The 13,746-nt window shown below is 38.3% G+C and overlaps 1 protein-coding gene across 50 annotated transcripts in view; it reads left to right on the top strand.

Annotated features, from left to right (window-relative positions):
* Window positions 1-13,746, top strand: part of osp (outspread) — a 321,240-nt gene that overhangs the window by 231,374 nt on the left and 76,120 nt on the right. For all 50 annotated transcript variants that reach the window (XM_067111805.1, XM_067111810.1, XM_067111815.1 and 47 more), the window contains one exon: window positions 10,977-11,042. In XM_067111805.1, coding sequence (XP_066967906.1) covers window positions 10,977-11,042 — 66 coding nt within the window. The remainder of the gene's footprint in view (window positions 1-10,976; window positions 11,043-13,746) is intronic.

Consider the following 13,746-nt stretch of genomic DNA (forward strand, 5'->3'; position numbering starts at 1 on the left):
TGTTTTCTTTCTGGGTAGTGAGGGCGCTTCTGTTACGTTTTGTTTAATTGATTGGGAGTGCCCGTGATCCTTTTTGAGAAGGCTGTAGTATTTTTGGTGCTGAATTTAGTTGCCTTACGTTAGATTGCGACGAGATAACTAGTGTTCTCAAAACTTGGGTCCTGCCAGAACCGTCTCACCGTGACCTGTAGTCTTGGATTTGACTAACCTTTCTTTAGGGTAAATTCAAGCCGTTTATATATGTATTAATTTGTTTACGTGGCTCCATTACATATTACCTCTCTCTCTCTCTCTCTCTCTCTCTCTCTCTCTCTCTCTCTCTCTCTCTCTCTCTCTCTGGACTTACACATATATGTACTAATTTTTTACTCTCTCTCTCTCTCTCTCTCTCTCTCTCTCTCTCTCTCTCTCTCAGTCAGTGTTACACTTGTGAACTTGATGAATATTACATTTTTCATTTCTTATAGTAAAAAAAAAATCATATAAATTTTATCTTCGGAAAGGGTGCAAATGCCCGCAGCAGAATCTTGTTTTCAGAGAAGACAGAAGCGACGTTCTGAGCGAAAGGGAAGAATCTTGTGTTCAATTACAGTCGAAGTTCCTTCGTAGCTAAATGCGATGTGAAGAAGATTGTTCGGAATTCTAAATCCGTCAAAGTAAAATCGGAGTGAGAAACTGTAATGATTGTAGTGAAGATTATTTGGTTTGCCGAAAAGAGACTCTCCCGTAAACAAGCGAGAAATTGACATGACGAAAATTCACATATCAACACGTGTGAATGCGAAGTAAATTTAGAAACAGAGAGATGAATTACACATTTTCCATCAGATCCGAGATCGAGCAAAAGAATGACTTCAGAAAAAAGAAATGATCGAGTTCAAAATGTTGCTCAGTTTTATAGCAAGCCAAAATTATTTTAATTTTTGTGTGATTGTACTTATGCCCTTCAGATGTTCTTCATCTTGATGGGAGAGACCTTACCTTACAGACCTTACACATCTTCATGTTGAGTGTGAGAGAGTCTACCAGAGAGAGATCTTCCGAGATCTTCAGAGAGAGAGAGAGAGAGAGAGAGAGAGAGAGAGAGAGAGAGAGAGAGAGAGAGAGGGCAGGCAAGGTCTTCAGGGTCACAAAACTTTGTGGTTAAAAATGGTGGGAAACGTGGTTGAAGTTATTGAAAAATTGCCTGTTTTCCGAGAAATATTTTGCACAGAGTCACCTCAGAAGGACGCTGCAGTCTTTTAAAGAATAGGATACAGAAAGAGAAGAAATGTAGTATTGGCGTGTGTTTCGAATTCTAGGCATTCGTTACAAGAAATCTTAGGAAATGCTGCCGTTACTTTAGTTTCATCCATAATAACTTGTATGGAAAACTGCAGCGGCAGATTTGTCGGCGAATTCCTGGGTCTCGGGTATTTTGTCTCAGAGCAGACGAGGGAGCAGTACTCTCGATAAATTGGCACATAATTTAATGAAACGGGAGAAAGTCTTTTCTCATTTCTGCTCCATCCTGTATGACATTGCATTTTCTTTCTTATCACTGAATGGGAAATCTGTAAACTTAATCTATTGCAGATATTACAGTGGTGTTCCACTTTCTACAGCGTTGCATTGTGTAATTCAATACAAAACTTTCTAAGAATAACTACAATTATTTGAAAGAAAGTTTTGTTGAATTGTTTACTATTTGCAGTTGACAGAAATTATTGAAGGGTTACATTCTCATATCTAATGCAATTTGGTGCCCAGATTTTGATCAACTCTCCCTCTCTCTCTCTCTCTCTCTCTCTCTCTCTCTCTCTCTCTCTCTCTCTCTCTCTCTCTCTCTCTCTCTCTCTCTCTCAGAATTTATTCCTTTTACAGAAAGTGGTCTGTCTAGGTTTTCTTTCAGCTGCCAAGGATGCTAACGTTATGGTCGTGGTAAGGGTTCATTTTGATTACAGGAAATTCAACAGTCTGGCCTATTTAGCTGACGAGGAAAACAGATATTTACCCATTCTTTTGTAAATTGGTTTGGTAGAATCAGAACTAGTTTTATACGTAAAATGAAAAAGGAAATATTTCATATAAAGATTATGGTAAACTTGAATGACCCTGATAGTCAGCTTACTTGGCCGCTTTCTCTCTCTCTCTCTCTCTCTCTCTCTCTCTCTCTCTCTCTCTCTCTCTATATATATATATATATATATATATATATATATATATATATATATATATACATACATACATACATACATACACACACACACACACACACACATATATATATATACATACATATACACACACACACACATATATATATAATATATAATATATATATGTATACATATACACACAGATCCCAAAGTTGCAAGTGAGCTTATTATGCTGGGGCGGGAGTTTTGGTGTTCCTGTATTTTCTTGAGGCTTACACGCAAGACTTCCCGCTAAGAAAACCCAAGCCTCTTCTTATCACTTCTCGGATTTCCTTCGGATTTCCACTGTTTGTTTGCTAAAAGTCTATTAAAAGGCTTCCTTTTCTGTCTGTGTGCGGAAGTTCCGTGGCTGTATTCATTTTCCCCTGAGTCTTCTGTTCACACAATGCTTTGCGCTCCCAAAGATGACTGGTTAGATTGCGAGTCGAAACTCCTAGAACCTAGTGCTTTCAGTAATTGAAGGGTTTCCTTGATGAAGTAGGAAAGTTTGCTTCGTTTTACCTGGACGAATATATTGGCGCTGTTGGTATTTTGTTGATTTGGATGTCATTGGAAAGTTTGACATCGGTGGATTCAGGTAACACGCCAAATTTGTATTTACGCTGTTCACACATTGGTGAGTCCTAGTATGTAAATTAGGTATGATCAAATGCCTCGCTGTGTCTGTGTTAAAAGAAATTTGAGAAACAATTAAAGCGCCTTGTTCATTGGCGTATGTTGTGAAGGTGTGTGACTGTTCAGTTGTTTTTAGCAACGAACGGTGCTAATAATGAAGGGAATTGAGTGAGCGGAGTAAACCAATGAATTGCAGTGGACTAGGATGACGCCTCACGTGTTTAGGGTGTGAGCTCGTCAGATGTGAAATGATGCATATATTCCTTTGGTCTGAAGTATTTTCAGTACGTTAATTTCGGTTATCTTGAGCATGAAATGGATTCTTCTTTTATATTCAAAATAAGCAAGTCAATTACAGCTTTGTGGATTTATGGATCCATTCACTCGTATTTTGTAACTGGAATACCTTGCTTAGTTTGAAACAATTACCAAGAGTTGTTTCGCGGCCAGCTACCTCGACTGCTACTTCTGTTCTCCCCAAATATTCAATGGGAATCATCTCGAGAGTCAATCGATTATTTCAGTCCTTCATCCCTTCCGTTCTTAAGATATAAGACTTTGCTCTCTTTCGTGTTTCGAGTCTCCGTTTCATTTCATCAAGTACTTTTTTGTCATTCGCCCAAAAAAGTTTTTTAATATCAATAACCTTCTTTACTATGCCTGTCTATGTGGAGTTTTAACTGTCGATCATATTTTTTTTATCGCTTCATGTATAGAAAATTATGTAGTAGTTTTTTTTATTTTACATTCGGGTGTTTTTGTACTTACTGACTGGAAGTGTATTAATTTGTGAAACATTACCTTGGCTTTCGATCCTATCATCATTGCTGAATCCCATGGATTTGAATGGCCAAAATGGAATTTACTGTATGTGACGTGATAGTTTTCCTGTTGCTAATATTTGATGTTGCAAAGGAGATGAACCCTTGGTAGTCGTACATAATCAAAATATGCGTAAACACTGAGACGAGTTTTATTTTCCTTAAGCAAATAAGTGTAAATCAAACGTCAGCATCTTGTACCATCCGAGAAGAAAAGGGATTTTCTAACTTGTAACGTTTAATCATATTTCATGTGACGTGATGTTTCGTATTTAATAACTATAAAATGCAAATGAATCTCTCTCTCTCTCTCTCTCTCTCTCTCTCTCTCTCTCTCTCTCTCTCTCTCTCTCTCTCTCTCTCTCTCTCTCTCATTTTGCACAATAGTGGTCCGCTTCCATGCATTTCTGAAGTAGCGTTTCTCACGACAGTCGTTTCAACAGCGATTGCGGAACGCGTCTGAGGCTCACGCATTCCTCCCGCTGCCCTTCCACGTTCCCCCTTCCCTTTCTTCCTGTCGAGGTCAGACCTTCACTGTGGCACTCTGGTCCGACCTCTCATGACCTCCCAGGGTCGCTGTATATCATAGCTAAGGCAGTCAGCAACTTTGCTGGTAGAGCTCAGGCTATTTGCAGAGTCACATTAATTCGTTGGCTTAGTTTTAGTCCGTTGGCTGAATTGCGTGCCACCGTTGCGCAGAATTTCCTTCGGTGCTATTTTAAAATAGTTAGATTTTTTCTGCTTGTTCATGTCATAATAATAATAATCAAGCTAATTCGTTCTTCAGTGATTCAGTCGTAACGACGTGCTGCAGATGTGAATTTTTAAGTAGAAGGTAGATGTGAAGAAACGTTAATGAAATCGAAGCCCATCGTGATGAGGATTCTAGTCGTATAGATCTCTCCACACCAGAATTTTTAATAATAAAAGTGTTAAGGCTGAGAGAGAGAGAGAGAGAGAGAGAGAGAGAGAGAGAGAGAGAGAGAGAGAGAGAGAGAGAGAGAACAGAATGAACAGTCAAGACAAAATCATTTATTAGGTTATGTTGGCAAATTTGCGATAGTATCTCTCTCTCTCTCTCTCTCTCTCTCTCTCTCTCTCTCTCTCTCTCTCTCTCAACAATTGCAATTTACGTTTACTGAAGAGGTTAGAGAGATATTTTACCTGCTCCAGCATTGCTGTTTATGGAGTGTTTCCCGGTACATTATAGTTTTATACCATGCGTAACATTATGTTGCATGAAATTTTGAAACTATTTCATTACTGTGTTATGTATTCGTGTGTTTATTACGAAAGACAGAAGAGATGTTATCATCTTGAATTACAGATTGCTTCCTGTCATCACAGTGTGGTTCCGGTCAAACAAAATATGAACAACTGTAATTTTGGATCAGTTGTTTTAAAAGTGATCATTGCTTTGGCTTCCTTTGCTCATAACCCGACTTCTAACAGCCTGTTATGTCGTTCGTATCCCTTCTCTTATTACTTAAGGATTATAAAGTTTTATGCCATGATACCGCATCTCAATTTTGTACAGCGTATATCTATGATATAGAAATCTGGGGTTATTGATATCGGACTGATAGAGGTCAAATTATCACCTTTCTTTCCTGTTTGGAAGTTTTTATGTAAATTTAATTGTACCTTTTAATGATTTTTTTTTTTTTTCCTGCGCATATTTTTCAAACAACGCACAACGGTGAAGTCATCCAGACTTATATTGCTGAAAATGTTTTCGCTTGGATCTTGCGAAGGACCACCGTGAATCTTCTTCCTATTATTATGACGCAGAGGGTAATACTTACATGACTCAAGTAAATGGCCCGAGTTGAAGCCGCTATCACTCACTCTCCCACATCCTTTCCTTTCACATTTCGCCTTTTACCTTTCCTTCTTCTTGCGAAATGTCCTGTTCCTCACCTTCGCTGCAAAACAACCCTTCAAAAGTAAGTGGGTGAAGTAAATGAAGTCCTCAAGTCAGTAGTAAGTTAAGTGAGGCGTGACGAAACTACAGGATAAGTTTCAATTGCGCATAGAAGGCTCCATTCCATATAAAATGGTTCGAGAGTCAAGAAGTGGCAACGAATACTTTTGGACTCTTTTCGTCAAGTTTTTTCTAATCTTTGTAAGCTGAAAAAAAGGTTCATCACACCTCATACCCACATGAAAGAAAACAGCATGTATAATTGAAAAACCCGTGAAAAGGGATTTTAGGTAAGTAAATATCCATGCAAGCAGAAAGTACGCATTATCATGCACTTCATTTGTTCTCGGACGTAAAAAACGAGGACTGCCCTCTGAAGAAGGATTGATATTACGATTGCAATGCACGTTCCTCTGTGCTTTGTATGCTTCTTCATCTACAATCGGAGAGTTGATTTCAGACCCATTTGCATTATGGTCACGTGCGCCAACCATATTCCGAGAGAGTCAGTGTGTTCCGCATGACGGGTTTTGAAACCGTACGCTGCCTAAACGTGGCCGCTCAACAACAAGCCAAATTTGGCTTCACTCTGACGGACGAAATATCCGGCAGAGGAATTTGGGCTTGAAATGCGTGGTGGATTAAGCGTTAGTTTTTAGGTCTGTTTTTGCCCGCGTATCGATGGAGTGTTGGGATTGCCAGCCTTTAGCTGCCAAATGTCGAACCCATCAAATGTTTAATCTTCATCAGGCGAATCAAACTTCAATTTTCATTGCCCTCCCTGACCGGAACAGTTCGTTGTTAGAACACTGCAGCAGGTATAATGCGCATTTGCTGTACTTACGATTGAGTTCAACTTATTAGAGTTCACTTATAATCGAGAACATACTCACCAGTGAAATTGGATTCCTCATTCCTCCGCATTAAAAAAAACAGTGATGAGAGCCTGTCCAAAACTTGAACTCTATTTGCCCGGAAATGCAAGCTGCCTCCAGAACGTTGCATGCGAAAATATGAAATGTGTTTTCACACCTTGCTTGATTCTTTCCGTATAAGTCCTCAATGCTTTTCCAACTGCGGTAGCGTTTTTATGATTCCTGAATAATTCATTTAGCTGAGATTTCAGCGGAGAGGCATTTTGATTAAACGCAATCAAAACTTGAGGTTGACTTTAATAAGGGATACAGTCAGTAGTACACTCTCTCTCTCTCTCTCTCTCTCTCTCTCTCTCTCTCTCTCTCTCTCTCTCTCTCTCTCTCTCTTTCGGGAGAGAGAGATAGGAAAGCAGAAGTACCGAAGTGACCTATTATAGGGATCCCTTGTCGTGGCTATGACGGAGAGGGTGTCTTTTGGAGTAGAAGGCCACACATGGTGTTATTGAGGTGAATAGGTGAAGGTGTAAATTAGCAGGAAGTGGTGAAGTCAGTGATTTAGGGACGATTGGTTGATACCAGATCTTCAAGGTTGCGTCGCTAACACAACTAGAAACTATGGACGTCGTGTCTTTAAAATCAAAATTGTGTAGTCCCTGATAGCGGATCTCCAGGGCTCGGTAGCGACAACGACTGGAAACTTTTTGGGACGTTGCTTTATCAGTCAGAGTTCTGTAGGCCTCTGTATGTTTGTATATGCATGTGATTCACATACCAAGATATTACTGAAGAAGGTATTTTTCCGCATAATAATTGTTTGGTGTCCTTTGTTTTTAGTTATAATGAACAGTAGTACAACGTTATATAACCTTCTATGGTGTAGTATTTCACAGTTCCACTTAACGCCATTTAATTTATCTAGTCATTTGTAATAAAAGACTGTCCAGAAATATGTAGATGAGAAAGGTGTGAATAATTACAGTGCATGCCGGACGTTGTAGATGGCTTACCCTTGAATGCATACCGCGTGCCGATTGCCTATTTATTGCGCTATACTCTTAACAATATGCTGAGTAAAGTGGCCTCTCTTCTGTTTCACTTTATGTTGTGCTGGTACGTGTGTTAAATGCTTTGTGGGCTTCAGCATAACATTTCTCCAATGAAAACAATAGTAACCCCCATTCTCTGTGATACAGATGCCCTCTTAAGGGTTAAAAGGAAGTGAAAATTGGGAAGACCGTGACAATAACCACACAACTATTGTTGGGAGTAAAAAAAACCTCTCTCTCTCTCTCTCTCTCTCTCTCTCTCTCTCTCTCTCTCTCTCTCTCTCTCTCTCTCTCTCTCTCTCTGTCCGCGGTGGCTTTTATGTTAAGACCAAATAGGAAATGTACTGTATGTAGAATGTGTACTTCTCACAAAATAGGAAAAAATGGAGTTGCATTTTGGATGTTACTCTCAAAAATTTCCAATTTTACGCTGCTTCTAACGAAGGTCCTGACTGGACCTTGTTTGTCTTAAGACATTTTATATATAACTGTGTGCGTATGGAAGCTTATATTTCAAGGCTTGTGACTTTCGATGCTCTCACTAGCTTTTAAAGTACGATTCCTTCCATGTTGTTTGTATACAAATGCTTTCATCGGTCTTGTCAACTTTATCATTATACAGCCAGATGTCTTGGTTAATGGTAAATTTATCCTAATCCGCACCATCTGTCTTTTTTTTTCACTTTCATTTCATGATTTGTCATTTCGGCGCTTAATGGCCGTCTCACTTGCATCCATCCCACCTTCTGTGAATTGTCTCTCAGGATTGACTCATTGTGCAGAGTGATTTTATTTCACCTCCTCGCTTGTTGGCAGTTTGTCAGCTCATTTTCTTCTGGGTTGCGTGAAGACCTCTGACAACTTGAATTCCGTTGATGCTCCTCCATTTTAGATCCGGGAAAAAGGGAGGTGCGCCATACAATGACTTCGATGTGTCACGTTTATCGGCACAGATAAAATGGTCAAATTGACTGAATCGTGAAAAATGAACTTTAATGAGATTTTTCTTTTATTTTGCGGTAGATTTCACTGTCAGTATTCGTGCACTTTAGAATGGTGAATTTTACGTAAACCTGCTTTTGTCTTTCAGTCCCTTCATATAAAAGTACCTTTCCATATTACTTTAAAATTATACTTCATGGAAACTCAGATTTTATGAATTTTGCCATAGATTAAAGTGGAACTTTCGAAAAAGTTCATAACAGACATATAAATGCATTCGATGCAGAATGCTCAGCAGACTTCTGAAAAGATGCGTAACAGAATGCACGCCGGGAAGAATGATAAAAAAGAAAAATTATACATTAAATAATAGGAAATACAGTGGGACCGCTTAAGAAATTGATATTTGTATATCACGCAGACCTCGAAATCGCGTAAAAGACGCAAAAAGAGACAAAGTTTATAGCCTTAAGCTTCCGGCATTTTGAAGATTTGACTTTTCTGGTAGTTTTAGACAGGTCACCGTAAATGGTACATTACAAGAATGGTATGTGTACCCAAACCACCATGGTATTCGTGGGGAAGAGAGAGAGAGAGAGAGAGAGAGAGAGAGAGAGGAGAGAGAGAGGGGATGGTGTGGATGTGGATGACTGCTAACGAGTACTGCGAAATGGACCACGAGAAGATAGCAGAGGAAGCGTCTGTTATTAACGCGTCATTTAGAAAGATCTCGCAGGAGATGGCGGTCGGCTGACTCTCGTTAGCGGTGAAAGCACTCAGAAAAGACTCAGCTGCTCTGCGAAGGGAGACTTTGCTTTTGAAATGAAATGGTAAGCGAGAAGACTAAGATGTTCAGTTAGCGTAGAGGAGATACCTTTTACTGCCGACATTACCAGTTCACATTCTCTCCTTTTCGAAGGACAACAAAGGAACATTTCTGAAGGTCCTCTGGAAAATCTTTGTCTTTTATGCTAGATTATTTTTCTCTTTGCGTCTCTCTGCAACTTTTGGTCCTCTACCTGCAAATAACGCCAGCATACGTCTGTTGGCCTCGGCACTGAATTAGTTATTGCCTACATACTGCTGTTATAAGTCGTAGCTGTAGAGAAGAATCCAAACCTTTCCGTATGTAAGAAAAGCTCCCCCTCTCTCTCTCTCTCTCTCTCTCTCTCTCTCTCTCTCTCTCTCTCTCTCTCTCTCTCTCTCTCTCTCTCCAAATGCCGAATACCGAAATGAAATCCTAGTAACGTTATGAATTCTATTGGAGTGCAATAAATCAACCGTCCTTCCCTGCCTTATGGCTCACCTAAATACTGAACCCATCTTTTTGAGTCAATTGAGTATTATGTCCAAGTAAAACTCATTTGACACCTTGAATTATTTTCTTGAGACAAATAGGAAGAAATATATAGATTCAATTTAATATAATGGCGGAGTAAAGAATATTACTGATTGTAGGTTTACTCATCTTTTTATACACAGGCTAGGACTAACAATGCTAGTCTCTCCTTAAATAGTACCAACATTTTTCGAACAAATAGTATTATAGTCAGATGATAACATTATTTTTATTTTTATTTTTTTCCATTTATTTAACGATTAGATGCAAACATCATTATGAAATTAATACATACACCACACTTTTCTTATTTCTTACAGTTTTAACTGGTTTGCCCTCTGGTTTGTATTAGTACAGGTGCTGAAACATTGACGGCCCTTCTGCAACGAGCAAAATTTAATTTGCTTAAATGAAGATTAAGTCTCTTTAAGGGCACGAAGGCCTATCGTAATTTTCTCAACAAAAGCAGTGTTTAATATCCATTGGTATGCAAAATTTGGGTTGATCTTTACGCTCAACTACCATAGCCATTTTCATGCAGATTGACTACACCATCTATTCTCTCTCTCTCTCTCTCTCTCTCTCTCTCTCTCTCTCTCTCTCTCTCTCTCTCTCTCTCTCTCTCTCTCTCTCTCTCTCTCTGGAAGACTGTTGGTGTTGGAAAGATAATTTTCGAAACTATTTTTATGGTCCAAAGAATCTGTTGTAAATTTTTCACACTTATCTTCTGATATGGAATTTTCAAAGTAAAGGGGTTTCAGTAAACTGTTTTCTTGTGTCATTCATTCCAAAGTGAAGATGGTTTTTCTATATACCTGTTTCTTATACATCACTTCAAAGTGACGATGCCATAATTTATCTTTTTTCATGTTTCAATTTAAAGTAGAGATGATGTTATTAATCCTTTTTGTTTATCATTCATAAGTAGAGTTGTTACTGTTGACCTGGATTTAAGTATTCATTTGTCTCGCTTTATAAGTAATTTCCAAGTGGAGATTCAAATCAAAGATGTTCGTATGTATCTGGTATCATTTAGTCGTGTATCAGTGTGAATTGGAGATGTTCTCATCTAACTCTTATCATAATTCAGTTTCTTAACCAATCTCGTTTCATAATCCAGTTCAAACTGTAGATGTTATCGTTGATTTCGTCTCGTATCATCAACTCAAAGAAGAGCTGCTCTTATTTACCCGGACTGTTTTTCTTCTTCTTGCAGAGATGGCAACGACGTTGGTTCGTCCTGTACGACGACGGAGAGCTCACCTATTCCGTCGACGACCTCGTGAGTATTTTAAGAACCTTCTTCTGAAAAATTTCCCTCACAGCTAAGTGTTTGCTGTTTTAGAATTTCCCTGAGCTGCATCAAAACTGACCTCCTGTGCAGAAGGTCTGAGAGTAGTCAGAAACCGATCATTAACTTTTGACTGTGTGTTTGTGTGTTTTTTTTAACCACGTGATGTAATAGTTAACATTTTTTTGCTCGTCTTATAATTAACACTTGCTCATCTTTAAATATGTTCTGAGCCTTTTGCTCTTCATCAGGCAGTCCATGCGCTTCTTCAGAATTTTTCAAATTTTTCCCGTTCTTCATCAAACATTTTTCTGATTTTTTTTCAGCTTCGTCAAACATTATCCTAGTTTGTGTTGATCTGCGTCAACCACTTTTTCGAATTTTTCTTCCTTTTTGTCAAACATTTTCCAAATTTTTATTTGTCTTTAAACATTTTTTTTCTCATTTTTATTGCTCTTCAAACTTTTAAGTCATTTTTATTAATCTGTTTAAAGAAGTTTCCTATTTTTTTAGTACTCTTCAAAAATTTTTTTCTAATTTTTATTGTTATTTTTTATTGTTCCCCTTCGAACATTTCTCAAAATTTCTTGCTCCTCATCAAACATCTTCCTAATTTTTATTGCTTTTCTTCGCCAGTAACATTCTTGCGCAGTTGCACTGACTTATATTATACCATCATGTTCATCTCGTCTTCAGTCATTCGCTTAATCCCTGTTTCATCGCCTTTATCCCCGTCTCATCAAGCCTGGGCGAGCACTTTACTCCTGCACCTTCGAGTGCATCATTTGAATGTTTGGCAGTGACGTCATGAGGCCCGCATGTGACCTCTGCGTTCCCGGGTATTTTTCACCTCTCGTTCTCTGAGGAAAGAAGAAATGAAGCGAGGGATCAAAAAAGTTAAATTATAGGTTTAGATTTGAAGGTTTTTATGATTCGTGGTGCCTTTGCTTTTCTTAGTAGGAACTCTGTGTGATGCCTGTGAGTTCCAGATTTATATATATGTGTGTGTGTGTGTAAGTATATATGTATGCATATAGGACAAGGAGAAAATCCCCAACGGTTCAAATACCAACTTACCAACAGTTATGCTTTTATCTTGCTCTTAGCCTCAACGGTGGTTATTTGAATTTTTTCCTTCTCTCTCTCTCCCGTAACGCCTCCTTCTTCCTTCCTTCCCCTCCACACCCACCTTTTCCTCACCTCCTGCTGGGAAGGGATGGGCGTGCATATTAAATTGTAGGCGAGGTTTTTGTCTTGCCATTTTCATGCTTACCCGTCTTTACGTGAACGCAGCAACCATCATGCCAAAGTCCCGGATGTAACTTTACCTTCGTAAACAGGTGTTCCCGGATTATTGGTTCCTTTTGGCTTTTAGAGTTTTCACACCTTGGTGACAACAATACCCTCGGCAGCTGTCTGTTATCTGGCACTTGCAGTGGCAAATGCACTTCTAGCAACGATGTTTAATGGCCGCAATAACCTCTCAACTTCTCGATTGCCTCACCCAAGGCTTGCATTTGTAAACACATCCAAAAAGAGTGAGGAAATGGAGAGACTAGGCGTCATCGTCGTGGTTTTTGAGATTAATGGAATACGCTTTTGATGCTTGTGACTGGTGGATGCTACGGTGTGTATACTAATATTTTCAGAACAAAAACATATATCTAACATTCTGATTCAAGTTTTTTCTTTAAAAATATGTTTCGAGTAATGTTAAGGGCGTTACCCGGATTGCTTTAGCAGTTCTCGTGTTTTTCCTATTTACAGCTACCATTGTAAGCTCTGTGGCGAACATTATGTTTGGTTTAATTAAAAAAGAAAGTTATATATGGTAAGAATATATGACACAGGTTTTTGTGTGATAGAAATGATTTGCAGAGGATAGGCAATGTTAATGTCATTTTGAAGCTCAAGGACAGGCAATGTTGGTGCATGTGTATAAAATAACTATATATACATATATATATATATATATATATGTGTGTGTGTGTGTGTGTGTGTGTGTATGTAAGAAATTCTCATTTGAAAAGGTAAATATTAAAAAGCCATCTTTTGAGTAATCTGTTGGTATCTCCTTTTATTTTCATGTGAGAATTTCTTATATATTTCCACCACGGGATATATATTAAGAATGTGGCTTGTCCCTTCATTACAAAATGCATACAGAATAGTAATCGTACTATTATTATTATTATTATTATTATTATTATTATTATTATTATTATTATTATTATTATTTAAAAGATTATGAAAATTTTCCTTGACAAGAACTCGGCCTTGGAAAGGGGTCATATCATAGATTTTCTAATGGGAAAGATATTAAACCTGCTAACAGCTGTTATAAGCGATGGAAAGACAAGGGATGTTGGCTTAAGATGCAGGGGCGAGAAATCTGACAACATAATGTTAGAATTACATCCCAGCACTATGACTCTAAGAGTCCTATAGTTTATTGAGGAAAGCACATACAGGCACCGTATTCACAGACAGGATATAAAGATGCAGTAGCCAGAATGATTGATAAAAATGAAAATGTTGATAATTCAAATACTGAATGGAATAAAAGACGTTTGTGGGTACCAACCTCATAAGCTTGGCGTGGGAAATAACAAATTGTGCTATATTGAAACCACCTTTAGGTAGAAGAGAGGAAAAATAGCAGGATAAAATCGCATGTCTCGATGAGATAAAATCG

The sequence above is a fragment of the Macrobrachium rosenbergii genome, chromosome 11 (genome assembly GCF_040412425.1).
Source record: "Macrobrachium rosenbergii isolate ZJJX-2024 chromosome 11, ASM4041242v1, whole genome shotgun sequence".
NCBI lineage: Eukaryota > Metazoa > Arthropoda > Malacostraca > Decapoda > Palaemonidae > Macrobrachium > Macrobrachium rosenbergii.